Source organism: Pistacia vera, unplaced genomic scaffold (assembly GCF_008641045.1).
Source record: "Pistacia vera cultivar Batoury unplaced genomic scaffold, PisVer_v2 Contig614, whole genome shotgun sequence".
NCBI classification, from domain to species: domain Eukaryota; kingdom Viridiplantae; phylum Streptophyta; class Magnoliopsida; order Sapindales; family Anacardiaceae; genus Pistacia; species Pistacia vera.
Genome location: NW_022196462.1, coordinates 188,258 through 209,945, shown reverse-complemented (window position 1 = coordinate 209,945; position 21,688 = coordinate 188,258). Strand labels below are relative to the sequence as shown.

General features: G+C 35.2%; 1 protein-coding gene and 2 pseudogenes across 1 annotated transcript; all 3 read left to right on the top strand.

The window, feature by feature from the left end:
* Positions 1-1,977: 1,977 nt before the first annotated feature.
* Positions 1,978-4,267, top strand: LOC116110818 (glucan endo-1,3-beta-glucosidase 2-like). The gene is made up of 4 exons (XM_031397038.1): positions 1,978-2,029; positions 2,427-3,680; positions 3,798-3,825; positions 3,935-4,267. The coding sequence occupies exons 2-4, from the start codon at positions 2,468-2,470 to the stop codon at positions 4,083-4,085; spliced, it is 1,392 nt and encodes a 463-aa protein (XP_031252898.1). The 5' UTR covers positions 1,978-2,029; positions 2,427-2,467; the 3' UTR covers positions 4,086-4,267.
* Positions 4,268-11,429: 7,162 nt separating this feature from the next.
* LOC116110821 lies at positions 11,430-13,039 on the top strand (annotated as a pseudogene).
* Positions 13,040-17,583: 4,544 nt separating this feature from the next.
* Positions 17,584-19,325, top strand: LOC116110781 (annotated as a pseudogene).
* Positions 19,326-21,688: the final 2,363 nt, after the last annotated feature.

Below are 21,688 nucleotides of genomic sequence, written 5' to 3'. Positions count from 1 at the left end.
AGACGAAAAAGAAAAAGAAAAAGAAAAAGAAAAGTGAAAGGAGAAGAAGACTAAAAAGAAAAGGAAAAGTGGAGAAGGAGAGGAAGAGAAGAAGACAAAAAAGGAAAATGAAATTGGTGGAGGAAAGGAAGAGAAGAAGAGAAACTGAAAAAGTCTGAAAAGAAAGAGAAAGTAGTGAAAGGAGAAGAAGACGAAAAGAAAAATAATTGAGTGCAGAAGTAGACCTAACAAAATGTGCAGGAGAAGCAGACTGCAGTCTGCATACCCAATGCCCAAGAAAAAGTGGGGAAAAAAAAGCAACGATATACATTTTTTTTTTTCAAAACGGATTTTTAAAACCGGTTTAATATTGTTCTTAAACCGTTAACCGAATCAACAATTCAATTTGGTTATTTTTGAAAATCGAAATCGAGCCGATCAATCAGAAAAACCAATTTTTCGATTCAATTTCGGTCCAGTTTTCCGATTCGGTTCAATTTTCAGTTTTTTCTTTTCAGCCCTAACGGCTAATTACTCATCAACAAAAGTTTACAAAACCAAATGTCCTTCTACAGTGCTTCGTCACTGTAAAAACTTGCAAATGGTATCTTAGCTGTTCATTTTCTGACAGTGTTTTAACGTGATTTGTGGAGATTGTACTCTTTCTTACCCCACTTTCCTTTTCTTGTTCTTGTTTTATGTGTTCCATTTTCACAGTTATAGACATTGCTAGCTTGCAAAATCTCTCTCTCTCTCTCTCCCTCTCTCTGAGTTATTATCCTTTTCTTGGTTCAAGTAGCAACCACTTTCACACTCACAATCTTTCTGTTTCTCTTCTCATTGTTATGTTCTTTTGAGATTCTTTTCAGGGAGTTTTAGAAGATTTAGTCTTAGGTTTGTTAATTTAACTAAACACTTAAAAAAAAGTTTAGAAATTGACAAAAGCACTCCCACCAACCCACATTTGCCAAATTCCGACCACCACCGTCAGAAGATGGTCAGAATCTAGTATAATGGCACACTAATGGCTAGATCTAGCCCATAATGCACTGATCTAGCTTTTTTCGGCCAGATCCAGCGTGGATTTGGCCGGAAAAGGCCAGATCTATGGCCAAATATCTGGTCGTAGCTAGTCGTCAATGACAGCCAAGATATGGCCGTTGTTGACCATAAACCATGGTCATATCTTTGGCCGTTGTTGACGACCAAACACTACTAGATCTGGCCTTTTTCGGCATATTGGCATACAACCGGCCAGATCTAGCTGGTCGTGCGCCGATACGGCGACTCAGGCCACCCTCCGGCTGTGGTGGCCGGCTGTCGGTATTTAATGGGTGAGTGGGGATGTTTTTATTAATTTTTAATGTTTTATTATAAGGGTGTTTAGAAATTAACAAACCTAGGGTGTGTTTTTGTTAATTTTCAAATTCTACACCACTCAATTTTACCTTTTTCAATATATTATTCCGAAAAGTATCATAATAGTGAACCAAATGCATCCTTAATGTTTTCCGGCTCATATTTCTTTTTATTTTGCCCCATTTTTCTATGATTTAACAGTGCCCTTTGTCTTGGTAGTGCAGATCGGTCAATAGGCTGGCGGATTAATGCACCTTTGCTTGGGAATTAGAACTTGGTGAAGCCATGGCCGATATCAGGACACACCATGCTCCATTATTTTATTATATTTTAATTATCGTACACCACTCTGCATTTACTACCGTATTCTTTTTGCGCTTGTCCATCCCTGCCGTTTTTTTATGCAGAATCAATTGGTTCAGAGCAAGTTGTTTTTCTTTAAACGTGGTGTCTCTGCAGAATTCCTAGAATAAGTGCAAGTCAATATATGGAAATTTCTTGTCAACATTTCCCACTTTTATTTCATTAGGAGATTGCAACTGCAGCTGTGTTGTAACATGTTCTATCCAGATTGAGGGAGCTTATGAACCTTAATTTATGAAAAATGGACATGCGCTTAAAGTAGATTTTCATGGAAATTGCAGCGGTGTTGTTAAGTAAATTTAAATAAAGGATTTGGTTTAACATTCTGGTAAAACTTCTATCATATAAGAGATTGTTCTGAAATTGAAATGCTTAAAAAATGAGGCATAATTAGTATAGGCATTTTGTATATTGCTAAGTAGTGTGGACGTAGTTCTGTTGTATATGCATATGCCAAGCAAGACTAAGCTTTGTTGATTTCCTATAGTTCTCTATAGAGTAAGACTAAGCGTTGTTGCTCTAAAGCATGATAGTAGAAATGTACAAAGGCATATTTGGCTATAGTATCTTCTAGAAGAGATTGGACTTCTTTATCCATCTGTTTATGCTTTCATGCATGCACTTATGTATTTCTTATAAATAATCCTCCTATTGCCCTTTGCATAGAATTAATTCGTATACACATATGATAAATGCATAATGTGGAAGTTATTTCTTTATTGCAGATCCCTTTATTGGTGTAAATATTGGAACAGACCTCTCAGACATGCCACATCCTACTCAAGTAGTAGCCATACTAAAAGCCCAGCAAATCCGACATGTCCGGCTATACAACGATGACCGTGGGATGCTAGTTGCTCTAGCAAACACAGGAATTCAGGTTGTTGTATCTGTCCCAAATGAACAACTCCTTGGAATTGGTCAATCAAATTCTACTGCAGCCAATTGGGTGTCCAAGAATATTGTAGCACATTATCCAGCTACGAACATCACAGGCATATGTGTAGGTTCAGAGGTTCTAACCGCTTTCCCAAATGCAGCACCAGTCCTTGTAAATGCCATGAGGTTCATTCAGTCAGCCCTTGTTGCATCCGATTTAGACCGCCAAATAAAAGTTTCAAAACCCCTTCCTGCCTCCTTACTTCTTGATCCTTTCCCACCTTCCCAAGCCTTCTTCAACCATTCATGGAACCCAGTTTTGGTACCCATGCTCAATTTACTGCAGTCCACAGGTTCATATTTCATGCTCAACATATACCCATACTATGATTATATTCTATCTAATGATGTGATACCATTAGATTATGCACTTTTTAAGCCTCTCCCTCCAAACAAAGAAGCTGTTGACTCTAACACACTTGTGCATTATTCCAATGTCTTTGATGCTACCGTGGATGCAACATACTTTGCAATGGCTTCTTTGAATTTCACTAATATTCCTATCATAGTGACTGAATCTGGCTGGCCATCGAAAGGTGATTCTAATGAGCCAGATGCAACTTTAGAAAATGCCAATACTTGCAACAGCAATTTAATAAGGCATGTGCTGAACAAAACCGGAACTCCGACACATCCTGGAGTTGCAGTCAGTACTTATATCTACGAGCTCTATAATGAGGATACAAAACCTGGACCACTCTCTGAGAAGAATTGGGGACTGTTTGATGCAAATGGAGATCCTGTTTATATATTACACTTGACTGGTGCAGGAGCGGTGTTAGCAAATGATACTACAAACCAAACATATTGCACCGCCAAGGATGGTGCTGATCCTAAGATGCTGCAGGCTACATTAGACTGGGCATGTGGGGTGGGAAAGGTTGATTGCTCACCTTTGCAGCAGGGAAAACCATGCTATGAACCAGACAACGTGATTGCACATTCAACTTATGCTTTTGACACTTACTATCACCAGATGGGAAAGTCTCCCGAGGCCTGCGATTTCAATGGGGTGGCTGCAATCACCACAACAGATCCAAGTAAGATAACATTCGTATTTCATACATGAATTATCATAGTAGTTAAGTTGGATCATGTAACGTGATCGTTCAATTTCTACAGTAATAATAACACTCAGTTTTGTTTCACTGATGCAGGTCATGGTTCCTGTATGTTCCCAGGAAGGTAAACAAATTTACTCCTAGACCTTGTCAATCGTCAAAATGTGATCACTGCATGCCATTTTGTCATGGTTTCTAATCTTTGATAGAATTTTTTTTTTTTTTTAATGCAGCCTTGGTAGGAATGGTTCCTCTGTAAACATCACAGCCCCATCTATGAATTCGACATCAGCTTCTTCTTCCTACAGGATTTACAGCAATGGGGCTTTAAGAAGTATCTTAACAGTAATAAGGGTACTAATCTGCAGTGTCATTTTCCTGTAGAGAGAACCGAAATGTTTCGCCATTGAGTTAAATTTTTTGAGAAACAGTGGGTTCTAGAGAGTAGTTTTAGGGTAAGTAGTCCATTCAATTTTGTACAAAACAAGCTTAACGGCGTGTTGCGAGGGGCTAGCTTCCATTGAATTATCATCATTCTTATTATTATTATTTTTTGCTTAACCTTTTGTAGCCATCTAAGNAACCCATGTATTTCAAAAACAATCATTTTTTATTAAAATTTTATTAAGTGTTCATCTCTTACTTTTTTAATCTTTATTTTTTGTGGATTTATATAACAATAAATTATATTATGTTTTATAAAATTTTGTTTTGGATTTAAATTAAATACAACTTATATGATACAACTCATTAACAAATTATTACAAAATGATTTTTTTTTTTCTATAATTTAGCTCTAGTTAAATATCTTCCCCTCTTATGGGTTTTTTAGGTTTTCATTTGGGCTTCTATATTTGGGCTTTTGTGTGCTGGACTTGTGACTAATGACCCATTGATTTATTGGGTCTTTTATTATCCTCCAACAGTATTTGTGAACAAAAATTAATATACTAAAATGCACAAAATGATTTTAGTTATTCATTGACAAATACTATTGGATAGGATGTGTTTGTGTGATTAGGATTAATCAGCTAGGAATTGATTGGGTAATCCATAATGTAAGAACAGAAAAGATTTTTAAAGTAGTTTGACGAGTTTAAACCAAGCCTACATTCATGATTATATTATTACTTAGTATTTGTTTTATACATGAGGTGATTATAGGAAGATAACACGTAATGGCGAGCTAAAACTCTCTTTAAGTGATTTTCTATACTTACGTAAATAATTGATCCTTCAAAATGGAGGTGGTGTCTCTCTTTTATATACACCGTCTGACAATAGTTGGGAATTGTTGTTACGACGTAGATTACATATATAATTCTCCGTAATTCAGATCTGAGTCAACCGCGCCCATGCTTAAGTCTGAACATTCATGCTTAACATTGGGGAGCTTATTGGTAAAGTCATCTGTTGTAAGAACGACACGTAGGACACAAATCTGGTCGTGGAAAAGTATGCACAACAGCGTGTATGAGTTAAATTTGTTAACCTTGCTTACAAAAAACCATGCCACATTTATTTTTTCAATTAAAAAAAAAAAAGGAAATTGAACCAGATTGATAAAAGATGCTTTAAAAAAATAAATTTAAAATAAAGTTTTTTAATGTAGAATAAAAGTTGAATTTTGGAAATAATTATTTTTCTTTGATGTAGTTATTATTTAGTAATTTTTTGGGAGAGATAAAATTGGAATTATAAAAAAATAATATAAAAAGGGTCTAAAAAGATAAAGAGTAAACCACATGTTCCCACCCAAAGATTAGCGAACTCAAATTGTCCACCTTTGCTTTCATTTATTTCAATTTCCACCCTTAAATTAACAGAATATTGCTAAAGTAACAGTCAAGGGGTAAAATAGTAATTGAACCCACCCATTCCAAAACCAGTCACCACCGCCATAACCCTCCCACCCCATTCTTCTTCTTCTTCATCTCCCCCTCCTCCTCCTGTCTTCATCTCCTCATCTATCATCATGTAACTTTATCATCCTTCAACACATGCATCCTTCATCACATTTGATAAGCAAATCCTAAAAATTATTCATGCCAAAACCGAAATCTAAAACACAAAAATTCCATATTTTGATTTCCTTGTGGCGATTACCCCAACCCGGAGTTCACCCAAGACAGCACCGTCCCGCCGATAACTTTCCAATGGCCTTCTTCGGAGCAGCGGCATCTCAACATCAGCAGCCTTCTTTGGCCCCGATCTGGATGGGTTTTATAGAGAGAGTGAATTTTGACTTGTGGTTGTTTTTGGATGGGTTTGTGGCTGACTTTTTGGTGGTTTGTGGCTGAATTTCTGAGTGATTTGGTGGTGGTTGTTTGGTGGCGCGGGGTTGACTTTGTGGTTTAGAGGATTGCGACGATGGTGGTGGTAACTTTGGGGTTTCGGTGGTGATGGTGTTGAAAGGTGGTGTTGGTGGCTGGATCCTGGATGGTGAAATTAAAAGTTAAAGGCAATATGGTAATAGTACTCTCTGTAGTTGCTTTACAAATCAAAATTCATAACAGAGTTAATTAGAGTTAATTTAAGGGTGGAAATATGGAATATATGAAATCAGGATGGACACTTGCTATTTCACTAATGGTAGGAACATGTCGTTTGCTCAAAGACAAAAAGGTTGCAGCCGATGACCCGAAAGCATAAATTGATGTTACTTATTTAGATAACGTTTATCTTCTTCACATTTTTGTTTTCAATCAATTTTGATTAAATCTCAACCATTCGAAGTAGTTCCTTGATTCAATGCCCATAAATTGTGTTATAACTTGTTTAAAAAAGTGACTAAATTGGGGTCCCACGGGTAGATTTGTTTATAGGGTGAACAACAACTTACCACCCAAAGTTTGCCTAACGACGGTTTACCCGAAAAGTTTCAAAATGACAGTTTCCAACCTACTGTCAAATCTGTTAGTCAAATCTGTTTACTGACATAGATAGTCACTGTAAAGACGAAAATACATTTTTCCTTTGAATCCAAACCCAAATCCAGGTTTCAAGTCATCCCAACAGGTGCGATCCCGACTTCTCCACCTCCACCAGCTCCAAACCCACCACTAGAAGCACCAAATACAGTTACCACCACGGCCACAAACCATCACAAATTTCAAACACTTCCAACCCAAATCAATAATCAATTAAACAATTTAATCACATAACACAAAATACTCAAAGAATTAAAAGCAGAAAATGAAAAAATTTCAAATTCTTGGTGCGATTCCGGCAACACGAAGCACATAGGGAACAGGCAAGGAGAAAATCAGTGTGGGATAAGTAGTTGAGCTCATTCCCTTCGCTTCCTGTCCCAAGTAGTGCAACCGAAATCAAGTTGGCCGGAATCGCACCGACCAGATACGATTCAGCTTCTCTCTAAAACTCTCTCCATGTTGTTTTCTTTTCGTCCATCATCACATCAAAAACACAGGACCAAACCTTATGAAAAAAATTTACTGAGAAAAGGGAAGAAAGGATAAATATCAGAAGAGAAGAAATTAGGAATTAAAAAGTTAAAAGAAAAGAACTCACAAATCAACCAAAAACATCTTTTTTATTCTTTTTTTTTTAAAAAAAACGATTGAGATTAGATGGGGGTGTAGGTGAGAAAGGATTTTATATAAATAGATGGTTGGTAGGATTTTGGTGGATTTGTGATTTTTCAAAGTTTTGTTATTTTACCCGGATCTGTGAGATGGAAATTTTACTTGGTTTGAAAAAGGAGAACGTGGATAAGAGATCCGATCGAATCACATATGGCCGATGTGATTTGACCGAATCCAGCCAAATCGATGATGAAGAAAATGAAGACCGGAGAGAAGGTAGATGAAGAGAAGATGCGAGGAGGATGAGGAGCGGCGATTAGTTTTTTTTTTTTTTTCTAAGTTTTATAGATATGGGTAAAATAACATAATTACCCTTTTAACTGTTTTTAGATTTACTATCCTATCCTTTTTTTTATTAAAGTTAAACAGCAAATTTTGATGATGGGTGAAAACTGTCGTTTTAAAACTTTTCGGGTGGAAAATATCGTTAGGCCAAACCTTGGGGGGAAGTTATAGTCACCCCAAGTTTTCCCCCCAAGTTTATATACTAAAAAATCCCGGCCCCGCCCCACCCCCCCACCCCTTGCCATCCCCACCCAAGTCAAGAGTCCTTTATATGATTTCTGGTTATTTTGAAAATGGGAGTTGAATATTTTGTAGAAAGTAATTGCCATATCTAGATGGTTCATTAAATCATTATAGACAAACTCTTTGGATTTTGAATCCGAATAATGAAAGCAATAAATTTTTTTCTCAGTTTTGACTTTTGAACCAATAATGGGAAGCAATAAATTGCAATAATCCTTTGAAATTATAACCATTTTTTATTTTAAATTGTATATTATTTCTCTTTAACTTCTTTATCATCAATTTATGGTACAATTTTCAAATATCATAGGATCCCAATTCCATCAATGGAGAGCTATATATTATATTTATATTTTTGTTATCGGATTTGAATTCATCAAAGCTATAAATTTCCACGGAGAAAATTCTATTAATATACATAGGATCATTAACAAATTAATAAGAGTGTATTTATAGTTATACAATTTTAACTTACAAGTTTGCATGTTGTAATTTTATTAATTTTATGTTAGATATATTGATACAACAATGTATTATTAACCATAAAGAAATTTAGTATTAACCCTAAAGGTTGACTCGGTGATTAAGAATGTTTGCTCCCTTCATTGATTTCTTAGATTTACCACCAATTACATTTATGGTTTACATGAATATTAGGCTGTAGTGTTCAATGGATCCCTAAAGTTATGTGGGCCTCAAAGATTAATTAAGTGTACACGCGCAAGCTAGTTGGGACAACTGCGATTATAAAAAAAAAAAAAAATTAAGTGTTATGGAATAATAATCTGATATTTTATGCCAAGTCCCCTGTTATGAAAATAAGAAATTTGTAGCTGAAAAACAAGACAAAAATAATAATATAACTTATATAAAATATAATTCTTTACTATATAATGTTGTCAGGACTACATTTGTACCATGATCTAAATTGTAAATATTATTTCAGTCTCATGAGAAGAATCTAACATAGATAATCATGGTCTTAATAAAATTACATGTAATGTATAACTAAGAATAATTGTATTTAAATATTTATAGTCTATAATCCAATGATGTTGAGACTTTATTAGAATTCAATTTAAAGATAAATTATTATATTTTTTTTGTGAACTTTCATAAATTTTATGAGTTAACTCTTGCTAACAAGAGGTTTAAGTATGGGCTTAAATCTTAGTAGTTTCTCATGTACAAGAAGAATTTTTTATTAAAAAATAAAAATGATTGAGAATGAGGAATCATAATTCTTACTCCCATCTTAATCAAATGGTATAATATACATTTTTTTTTTATTAGAACCAAATCAGGCAAAGGTAAAGAGCAAAAAGATTTATAAATTAATTAGGATACTATAAGAGAATGAGTGAGGTAAGGGTAAGGGACAAGGAACTGAAGAAACTATTAAGTAATTGAAAAAGGTACAATAAATGACCGTTGGGAGGACACCCTGGTTTCTTTTGATGATCAACCTTGTTTGTATTTGGTAGCAAAATTTATTGGCAGCCAATCCCTTCATCACATAACTGAAAAAAGCTCTCTCTATGTAACGGCTAATCACCCAGCACCAAAAGTTTACAAACCAAAACAAAAGCCATGTCCTTCTACAGTGCTTCGTCACTGTAAAAACTGGCAGATGATTCTTAGCCGTTCGTTTTCTGACAGTGTTTTAACGTGATTTGTGGAGATTGTACTCTTCTACCCCACTTTCCTTTTCTTTTTTCTTGTTTTATGTGTTCCAATTTCACATTTATACATTGCTAGCTCTCTCTCTCTCTCTCTCTCCTCTCTCAGTTATTATCCTTTTCTTGGTTCGAGTAGCTACCACTTTCACACTCACAATCTTTCTCTTTCTCTTCTCATTGTTATCTTCTTTTGAGATTCTTTTCAGGGTGTTTTAGAAGATTTAGTCTTAGGGCTCTGCTTAACATTCTTATCTTGCTTTTAGCTGTGTCATCTGCAGCTGTTAGAGCTGATGAAGGTGAGATTTTTTCTTCTATTTTCTTCCAAGTTTTATTTATTTTTTCTTTTCTTGCATGTCCTTCTTATTGATTGGGACTGTTTTTGTATTGTTTTTTCTTTTTTGTTTCAAGTTCATCGGATTTTCTGCATGCGTTCCGTTCCTTGGAGTAGCTTTTTGTGTTGATTTTCACCCACAAAACCATTTGAATCTTTCTTTATGATAACACAAAGCATTATTATTTGTAGTGAAATTTATCAGTAGAGATGATTGAGCTGATCTATGATGTGGTTGTGAACAAAATTAGCTTATTGGAAAGCACTAACATTCTCTTTGTGACTCATCACAGCCTGTCTGGTCCCCTTTTTTTCTTTTCGGCCTCATTTGGTTGTGAGTTGAGTTTTGGTAGGTTGGATATTAATGGTGAATAAAGAAGCACAGAAAGTGGAGTGGGAGTTTTTCAAACTCTTGGGAAGTAATACATCTGCCATTTTCTTTATTGCTGCAAATTATATGTCTATATTTGCAGACTAGCTTTATCTCCTACTCCTATCAGGAATTCTGGGGAACATTTATTCCCACTTTGTAAATTGTAATAATTAATCTGCAGACTATCTCTCTCTTACTTCTTTAACTAGAAATATGTATATGTATGTAAGATTGTAACTTGAATGTTGAATATTATAATGACGAAAATATAAAGCGTTAGAGGGACATCATCCTTAATGTTTTCCAGCTCATATTTCTTTTCATTTGCCCCATTTTTCATGATTTAACAGTGCCCTTTGCTTGGTAGTGCAGATGAGTCAATAGGCTGGCGGATTAATGCCCCTTTGCTTAGGAATTAGAACTTGGTGAAGCCATGGCCCATATCGGGACATACCATGCTCCATTATTTTATTATATTTTAATTTTCGTACCCCACTCTGCATTTACTACCGTATTCTTTTTGCATTTGTCCATCCCTGCCCCTTTTTTATGTAGAATCAATTGGTTCAGCAAGTGTTTTTCTTTAAACGTGGTGTCTCTGCAGAATTCCTAGAATAAGTGCAATTCAATACATGGAAATTTCTTGTCACATTTCCCACTTTATTTCATAGGAGATTGCAACTGCAGCTGTGTTGTAACAGGTTCTTCCAGATTGAGGGAGCTTATGAACCTTAATTTATGAAAAATGGACATCGCTTAAAGTTAGATTTTCATGGATGTTATTAAGTAAATTTAAATAAAGGATTTGGTTTAACATTCTGGTAAAGCTTCTATCATAAAGAGATTGTTCGTAATTGAAATGCTTAAAAATGGGCATAATTAGTATAGGCATTTTGATATTTCTAAGTAGTGTGACGTGTTCTTTTGTATATGCATATGCCAAGCAAGACTAAGCTTTGTTGGTTTCCTATAGTTCTCTATAGTAAGTAAGCGTTGTTGCTCTAAAGCATGATGGAGAAATGTACAAAGGCATATTTGGCTATGTACTTCTAGAAGAGATTGGACTTCTTTACCATCTGTTTATGCTTTCATGCATGCACTTATGTGTTCTTATAAATAATCCTCCTATTGCCCTTTGCATAGAATTAATTCGTATACACATATAAATGCATAATGTGGAAGTTATTTCTTTATTGCAGATCCCTTATTGGTGTAAATATTGGAACAGACCTCTCAGACATGCCACATCCTACTCAAGTAGTAGCCTTACTAAAAGCCAGCAAATCCGACATGTCCGGCTATACAACGCTGACCTGGGATGCTAGTTGCTCTAGCAAACACAGGAATTCAGGTTGTTGTTTCTGTCCCAAATGAACAACTCCTTGGAATTGGCAATCAAATTCTATCTGCAGCCAATTGGGTGTCCAAGAATATTGTAGCACATTATCCAGCTACGAACATCACAGCATATGTGTAGGTTCAGAGTTTCTAACCGCTCCCCAAATGCAGCACCAGTCCTTGTAAATGCCATGAGGTTCATTCAGTCAGCCCTTGTTGCATCCGATTTAGACCGCCAATAAAAGTTTCAACACCCCTCCTTCCTCCTTACTTCTTGATCCTTTCCCACCTTCCCAAGCCTTCTTCAACCATTCATGGAACCCAGTTTTGGTACCCATGCTCAATTTACTGCAGTCCACAGGTTCATATTTCATGCTCAACATATACCCATACATGATTATATCTACTAATGGTGTATACCATTAGACTATGCACTTTTAAGCCTCTCCCTCCAAACAAAGAAGCTGTTGACTCTCACACACTTGGCATTATTCCAATGTCTTTGATGCTACCGTGGTGTGCAACATACTTTGCAATGGCTTCTTGAATTTCACTAATTTCCTATCAAGTGACTGAATCGGCTGGCCATCGAAAGGTGATTCTAATGACCAGATGCAACTTTAGAAAATGCCAACACTTACAACGCAATTTAATAAGGCATGTGCTGAAACAAACCGGAACTCCAAAACATCCTGGAGTTCAGTCAGTACTTATAATACGACTCTATATGAGGATCAAAACCGGACCACTCTCGAGAAGAATTGGGGACTGTTTGATGCAAATGGAGATCCTGTTTATATATTACACTTACTGTGCAGGAGCGTGGTTAGCAAATGATACTCAAACCAAACATATTGCACCGCCAAGGATGGTGCTGATCCTAAGATGCTGCAGGCTGCATTAGACGGCTTGTGGGGTGGGAAAGGTGATTGCCACCTTTGCAGCAGGAAAACCATGCTATGAACCAGACAACGTGATTGCACATTCAACTTATGCTTTTGACACTTACTATCACCAGATGGGAAAGTCTCCCGAGGCCTGCGATTCAATGGGTGGCTGCATCACCACAACAGATCCAAGTAAGATAACATTCGTATTTCATACATGAATTATCATAGTAGTTAGTTGGTCAGTAAACCGTGATCGTTCAATTTCTACAGTAATAATAACACTCAATTTTGTTTCACTGATGCAGGTCATGGTTCCTGTATGTTCCCAGGAAGGTAAACAAATTTACTCCTAGACCTTGTCAATCGTCAAAATGTGATCACTGCATGCCATTTTGTCATGGTTTCTAATCTTTGATAGAATTTTTTTTTTTTTTTAATGCAGCCTTGGTAGGAATGGTTCCTCTGTAAACATCACAGCCCCATCTATGAATTCGACATCAGCTTCTTCTTCCTACAGGATTTACAGCAATGGGGCTTTAAGAAGTATCTTAACAGTAATAAGGGTACTAATCTGCAGTGTCATTTTCCTGTAGAGAGAACTGAAATGTTTCGCCATTGAGTTAAATTTTTTGAGAAACAGTGGGTTCTAGAGAGTAGTTTTAGGGTAAGTAGTCCATTCAATTTTGTACAAAACAAGCTTAACGGCGTGTTGCGAGGGGCTAGCTTCCATTGAATTATCATCATTCTTATTATTATTATTTTTTGCTTAACCTTTTGTAGCCATCTAAGTTTGACCTTTCACTTGTCTTCTTCTATGATTTAGCTTTGGTGTTACCTTTTGAATTTGCTGCAATTAAAAAAAGAAAAAGACCAGTCAATTCTAGATTTGAATAAATGAGAAGATGAAAAATAAAATTGTGTGATGTTTCAAAGGTGTAAAGGTTTTTAAGTAACTTCAAAGAAGGGGCGTTACTTGCTTTGAATCAATGAAAAATTTCCAATTGAAATTAGAATCCGATTTTAATTAAAGAAGTTTTTAATAGAATGTTTTGCCATACAATCAATGAGAAGACATCAGCTTGAATAAATTTACTTTGTAACCATTAATAACTTAGGGGTGTAAACAAGCCAAGTTGAGTCGAGCCGAGCTTTGGGCTAATCAAGCTTGGCTTGTTTGCTATTGTGTCGAGCTTGAGCATGACGAGTTTGAAAATTCGCGCTTGAGCTCAAAGCTGAAAATTCGAGTTCAAGCTTGAGCTAACAAAAAAAAATCTCCAATTCTCTGTTTTTCCACTTTTCCAATGGAGTTTTTCAAGCTTGAGCTTGTCAAGCCGAAATTTGACGAGCTCGAACTCGACTCAACAATATTGTCGAGCTGAGCTTGAGTTTGGCTCAGCAAAACTCGAGCCAAGCCCGAGCTTTTACCGAGCCAAACTCGAGTCGCTTGACTCGACTAACACCCCTAGTAACCAAGGTGGACTAATCCTAAAGGTGACCCTTTACCACTTAAGTCACAATGCTCAAATGAGGTCTCAAACATGAGACCGTACCCTATCCACACTATCTCCAATTTGTCATAACCATTTAGGCTAACAATGAATGGATGTGGATAAATTTAATTTCTTCTTAGATTATTATATTAATTTTCTAATTATAGATTTAAACATGATCAATAATTCAATATCTACTCCCGAATCTAAATTACATTGGATTTTTTCTTTTTAACAAAAAAAATCCACCCTCATCAATTTAACTTATCAAAATTAAGAGTAATGCTAGCCTTACTCACTCCCCTACTCACTTCTCTTACTTACCTTTGTAAATATAAACCATAGTACGGGTACCATAATAATAGTGCGGGTATCATATGTCATTTTAATAAATATGAGTAAGAGAAGTGAATAGGGAGAGTGAGTAAGTCTAGTATTTTTCCAAAATTAAAGGATATAGACTTCATTGTTGAAACGAAAATAAGAAGTTCAAGTTAATTAGGTTCTTGTCATTTAGACTATACTACCCTTCAATATAAACTTTTCAAACACATAAGAGGGGCACATATGTAATTTCCAGTTCCCCCACAAAAAAAACCCTAAATCTTGCATCCTATATAAATAGAAGCCACTCTTCATCTATCATCGCGAAGCCAGTAGCCACCTATTCTCATTTTTGCGTCTTCGTTAATCTGTGAAAATCCTATTCCAATTTCCAGCTGAAACTTGTGTTATTCACTCAAAAATTTTAAAATTTCCCTTTTTGAAAAGTACTGATCAGCATCTATCTATGATTTTTTCTGTGTTCGTAATCACAATATCACAGAAAATACGAAAGATGCAAAAGAAATCAAAGGTACCTCTGGACAAGCGAATTCCTTTTTCTTTGTTTTCTCATGGATTCTTTGCTCTTTCTCGTAGGTTCCATATTTTTCTCACTTCTTGAACACACTAATTTCTTGTTTACTTGCTCGATGATGATTGATTTTGCTTTAACCACACCGAATAGAGTCGAAAGTGAGTTGAAGATCTCTTTGATTTAAGCTAAGAAATTAATGCCTTGGAACACTTGTTTTGCTTGATGGTGCTTGATGATTCTTGTTTCTATTTGAGGGAGATTAGTCTCTTATCTTTTAGAGATAAAGAAGAAGGCATTGTCAAGCACTAGAAGTTGTGTTGCGTTTATTCTTTGCTTAAGGCTTGGGGATCTACTCGCTATGAGTTCTCTTCTGTGGACAACTTTGGCCTTTCAACTGAGAGCAATCTTTTTTGGTTCTTTTGATCTCTAAACTAGATTAAAAATTATGGTTATTGTGATGGAAAATTGAGTATATTTTTATCCAACCATATATATACTTTTTTCCCAAGTATGGGTGGTTACACTAAATTTATTTTAAGATTTTTGTTGCCATTTGTAATGCATATGAAGGATTTAGCTTAAATTTTAATATTTATCGCCATTTTTTCTCGTCATGGAGTAAATGAAACTGAAATAAAGGAGAGCACAGAAAGGGGAACTGTTTGCCCTAAAAAAATTTTAAGCTAAGCTTGGCCATGAGTTTGATATCGATAAAGATTCTAGGGGTGTAAATGAGCCAAGCCTTGCTTTCGGCTTAACACTTATGTGTTATAAGATCAAGCTCAAGCCTTTCAAGTTAAGAAAAAAGGGTTTGAACTCGAGCTCGCTCGCTTGGCTCAGTAAGGGGCTCGCGAGCCTCTACTCGAGCCTTGCTCGTTAAGGCTTGGTCAATCTTGGTTTGACTATGTCAAATTCCGGCCTTGTTTTTTCCTTCAAAACCTGTCTAAATTCACAAATTTGCATCAATTAATATCTATTGCATAGCTTTAGGGATGGGTGCGAGTCGGGTCGGGGTTGGGGACCCCATGCCCTGTCCCTGTTATCCTCTCGCATGACCATCCTTGCCCGTCTTTGCGGGCAGGGATTTTTCTCATGACCATCCTCGGCCCGTGGGGACAAAATCCTTCTCATCCCTTTCTCGACCCAACCCGATGAATGAGGTTTCACAGGGAATTTCTCCTTGCGGGGATTTTTGCCTTGTGTAAATCAAAACTTTTCGTAACAATAATACTTAATTATTTTAATTGTGAAAAATTAGCACGTTGGTTAACTATATTCAATCTTAACGTAATTTATGAGGTAAACTGTTGAATTATTCAATTGTATGGAGGGTTAGGTTTAGTTAGCTATGTTAATTAATTAATTTTTTATAAAATTAACATAACTAAATTCAATGTTAACATAATTTACTAGGTAAATTGATGAATTAATTCGTTAAACACTATCTCCATTACAATTAATAAAATTAGTTTATTTGTGGAATGGACAAATTTCATTATTTGATTAAGTTTAACATCATATTTAATTGATCGATTAATTAATTATAAGGATAATTGAATTTGTGTAATTTGTAAGTCGTTAAGCAATTGTATATATTCTTAAATTGGTTTGTAAATTGTAATAATCTAATTAAATTTATTTTTGGGCAATGTCCCATGTATTATTATTTTGTGAAATTCACAAAGTAATAATACATATATTTAATTATTAGACTTCCTCGTTTAAATTATTTTTCTATAAATTTAATACAAACATTAAAAAATATTATAAAAATAAACATCATAAATTTAGATTCATTACTTAAAATCATGATTTAAACTCTAACTTTATATACAATCTCGTAAAGGGAACCAAAAAAAAAAAAAAAAAACTTTACTCCTACTCCATCAGGAATTCTGGGGAACATATTCCCACTTGTAAATTGTAAATAATTAATCTGCAGACTATTCTCTTTCTTACTTCTTTAACTAGAATATGTATATGTAATTTAAGATTGTAACTTGAATGTTGAATATTATAAAGGACGAAAATAAAAGCGTTAGAGGACATCAATCCTTAAGTTTTCCAGCTCATATTTCTTTTCATTTTGCCCCATTTTTCTATGATTTAACATGCCCTTTGTCTTGGTAGTGCAGATGAGTCAATAGGCTGGCGGATTAATGCCCCTTTGCTTAGGAATTAGAACTGGTGAAGCCATGGCCCATATCGGGACATACCATGCTCCATTATTTTATATATTTTAATTTTCGTACCCCACTCTGCATTTACTACCGTATTCTTTTTGCATTTGTCCATCCCTGCCCTTTTTTTATGTAGATCAATTGGTTCAGAGCAAGTTTTTTTTCTTTAAACGTGGTGTCTCTGCAGAATTCCTAGAATAAGTGCAAGTCAAACATGGAAATTTCTTGTCACATTTCCACTTTTATTTCATTAGGAGATTGCAACTGCAGCTGTGTTGTAACAGTCATCTCCAGATTGAGGGAGCTTATGACCTTAATTTATGAAAAATGACATGCGCTTAAAGTATATTTCATGAATGAGGGTGTTTAAGTAATTTAAATAAAGGATTGGTTTAACATTCTGGTAAAGCTTCTATCATATAAGAGATTGTTCTGAAATTGAAATGCTTAAAAAATGAGGCATAATTAGTATAGGCATTTTGTATATTGCTAAGTAGTGTGGACGTAGTTCTGTTGTATATGCTATGCCAAGCAAGACTAAGCTTTGTTGGTTTCCATAGTTCTCTATAGAGTAAGACTACGTTGTTGCTCTAAAGCATGATATTAGAAATGTACAAGGCTATATTGGCTATAGTATCTTCTAGAAGAGATTGGACTTCTTTATCCATCTGTTTATGCTTTCATGCATGCACTTATGTATTTCTTATAAATAATCCTCTATTGCCCTTTGCATAGAATTAATTCGTATACACATATGATAAATGCATAATGTGAAGTTATTTCTTTATTGCAGATCCCTTTATTGGTGTAAATATTGGAACAGACCTCTCAGACATGCCACATCCTACTCAAGTAGTAGCCTTACTAAAGCCCAGCAAATCCGACTGTCCGCTAACAACGCTGACCGTGGGATGCTAGTTGCTCTAGCAAACCAGGATTCAGGTGTTGTTCTGTCCCAAATGAACAACTCCTTGGAATTGGTCAATCAAATTCTACTGCAGCCAATTGGGTGTCCAGAATATTGTAGCACATTATCCAGCTACAACATCACAGGCATATGTGTAGGTTCAGAGGTTCTAACCGCTCTCCCAAATGCAGCACCAGTCCTTGTAAATGCCATGAGGTTCATTCAGTCAGCCCTTGTTCGTCCATTTAGACCGCCAAATAAAAGTTTCAACACCCTTCCTTCCTCCTTACTTCTTGATCCTTTCCCACCTTCCCAAGCCTCTCAACCATTCATGGAACCCAGTTTTGGTACCCATGCTCAATTTACTGCAGTCCACAGGTTCATATTTCATGCTCAACATATACCCATACTAGATTATATTCTATCTAATGGTGTGATACCATTAGATTATGCACTTTTTAAGCCTCTCCTCCAAACAAAGAAGCTGTTGACTCTAACACACTTGTGCATTATTCCAATGTCTTTGATGCTACCGTGGATGCAACATACTTTGCAATGGCCTTTGAATTTCACTAATATTCTATCAAGTGACTGAATCTGGCTGGCCATCGAAAGGTGATTCTAATGAGCCAGATGCACTTTAGAAAATGCCAACACTTACAACACATTAATAAGGCATGTGCTGAACAAAACCGGAACTCCAAAACATCCTGGAGTTGCAGTCAGTACTTATATATACGAGCTCATAATGAGGATACAAAACCTGGACCACTCTCTGAGAAGAATTGGGGACTGTTTGATGCAAATGGAGATCCTGTTTATATTACACTTGACTGGTGCAGGAGCGGTGTTAGCAAATGATACTACAAACCAACATATGCACCGCCAAGGATGGTGCTGATCCTAGATGCTGCAGGCTGCATTAGACTGGGCTTGTGGGGTGGGAAAGGTTGATTGCCACCTTGCAGCAGGGAAACCGCTATGAACCAGACAACGTGATTGCACATTCAACTTATGCTTTGACACTTACTATCACAGATGGGAAAGTCTCCCGAGGCTGCGATTTCAATGGGGTGGCTGCAATCACCACAACAGATCCAAGTAAGATAAACATTCGTATTTCATACATGAATTATCATAGTAGTTAAGTTGGATCATGTAACGTGATCGTTCAATTTCTACTAATAATAACACTCAATTTTGTTTCACTGATGCAGGTCATGGTTCCTGTATGTTCCCAGGAAGGTAACAAATTTACTCCTAGACCTGCAAATCTCAAAATGTGATCACTGCTCCATTGTCATGGTTTCTAATCTTTGATAGAATTTTTTTTTTTTTTTAATGCAGCCTTGGTAGGAATGGTTCCTCTGTAAACATCACAGCCCCATCTATGAATTCGACATCAGCTTCTTCTTCTACAGGATTTACAGCAATGGGGCTTTAAGAAGTATCTTAACAGTAATAAGGGTCCTAATCTGCAGTGTCATTTCCTGTAGAGAGAACCGAAATGTTTGCCATTGAGTTAATTTTTGAGAAACAGTGGGTTCTAGAGAGTATTTAGGGTAAGTAGTCCTTCAATTTTGTACAAAACAGCTTAACGGCGTGTTGCGAGGGGCTAGCTTCCATTGAATTATCATCATTCTTATTATTATATTTTTTGCTTAACCTTTTGTAGCCATCTCAGTTTGACCTTTCACTTGTCTTCTATGATTTAGCTTTGGTGTTACCTTTTGAATTTGCTGCAATTAAAAAAGAAAAAGACCATTATTCTAGATTTGAATAAATGAGAAGATGAAAAATAAAATGTGTGATGTTTCAAGTGTGTAAGGTTTTTAAGTAACTTCAAAGAAGGGCGTTTCTTGCTTGAATCAATGAAAAATTTCCAATTGAATTAGAATCCGATTTTAATAAAGAAGTTTTTATAGAATGTTTGCCATACAATCAATGAGAAGCATCAGCTTGAATAAATTTACTTTGTAACCATTAAATCTTAGGGGTGAAACAACCAAGTTGAGTCGAGCCGAGCTTTGGCTAATCAAGCTTGGCTTTTTGCTATTGTGTCGAGCTTGAGCTTGACGAGTTTGAAAATTCGCGCTTGAGCTCAACTGCTGAAAATTCGAGTTTGAGCTTGACTTACAAAAAAAATTCTCCAATTCTCGCTTTTCCACTTTCCAATGGAGCTTTCAAGCTTGAGCTTGTCGAGCTGAAATCTGACGAGCTCGAACTCGACTCGACAATATTGTCGAGCTGAGCTGAGTTTGGCTCAGCAAAACTCGAGCCAAGCCCGAGCTTTACCGAGCCAAACTCGAGTCGCTTGACTCGACTAACACCCCTAGTAACCAAGGTGACTAATCCTAAGGGTGACCTTTACCACTTAAGTCACAATGCTCAAATGAGGTCTCAAACATGAGACCGTACCCTATCCACATATCTCCAATTTGTCATAACCATTTAGGCTACATGAATGGATGTGGATAAATTTAATTTCTTCTTAATTATTATATTAATTTTCTAATTATAGATTTAAACATGATCAATAATTCAATATCTACTCCCGAATCTAAATTACATTGGATTTTTTCTTTTAACATGCCATATCTAGATGGTTCATTAAATCATTATAGACAAACTCTTTGGATTTTGAATCCGAATAATGAGAAGCAATAAATTTATTTTCTCAGTTTTGACTTTTGAACCCAATAATGGGAAGCAATAAATTGCAATAATTCCTTTGAAATTATAACCATTTTTTTATTTTAAATTGTATATTATTTCTCTTTAACTTACTTTATCATCAATTTATGGTACAATTTTCAAATATCATAGGATCCCAATTCCATCAATGAGAGAGCTATATATATATATTACTATTTTTTGTTATCGGATTTGAATTATCATCAAAGCTATAAATTTTCACAGGAGAAAACTCTATTAAATATGACATATTAACACGTAAATATACATATGATCATTAACAAAATTAATAAGAGTGTATTTTATAAGTTATACAATTTTAACTTACAAGTTGCATGTTGTAATTTTATTAATTTTATGTTAGATATATTGATACAACAATGTATTATTAACCATAAAGAAATTTAAGTATTAACCCTAAAGGGTTGACTCGGTGATTAAGAATGTTTGCTCCCTTCATTGATTTCTTAGATTTACCACCAATTACATTTATGGTTTACATGAAACATTAGGCTTGTAGGTGTTCAATGGATCCCTAAAGTTAGTTGGGCCTCAAAGATTAATTAAGGTGTACACGCGCAAGCTAGTTGGGACAACTGCGATTATAAAAAAAAAAAAGAAAAAAGTTAAGTGTTATTGAATAATAATCATGATATTATTATGCCAAAAGTCCCCACGTTATGAAAATAAGAAATTTGTAGCTGAAAAACAAGACAAAAATAATAATATTAACTTATATAAAATATAATTCTGTACTTATATAATTTTGTCAGGACTACAATTTGTACCATGATCTAAATTGTAAAATATTATTTCAGTCTCATGAGAAGAATCTAACATATATAATCATGGTCTTAATAAAATTAACATGTAATGTATTAACTAGAGAATAATTGTTATTTAAATATTCATAGTCTATAATCCAATGAATGTTGAGACTTTATTAGAATTCAAATTTAAACGATAAATTATTATATTTTTTTTTTGTAAACTTTCATAAATTTTATGAGTTAACTCTTGCTAACAAGAGGTTTAAGTATGGGCTTAAAAATCTTAGTAGTTTCTCATGTACAAGAAGAATTTTTTATTTAAAAAATAAAAATGATTGAGAAT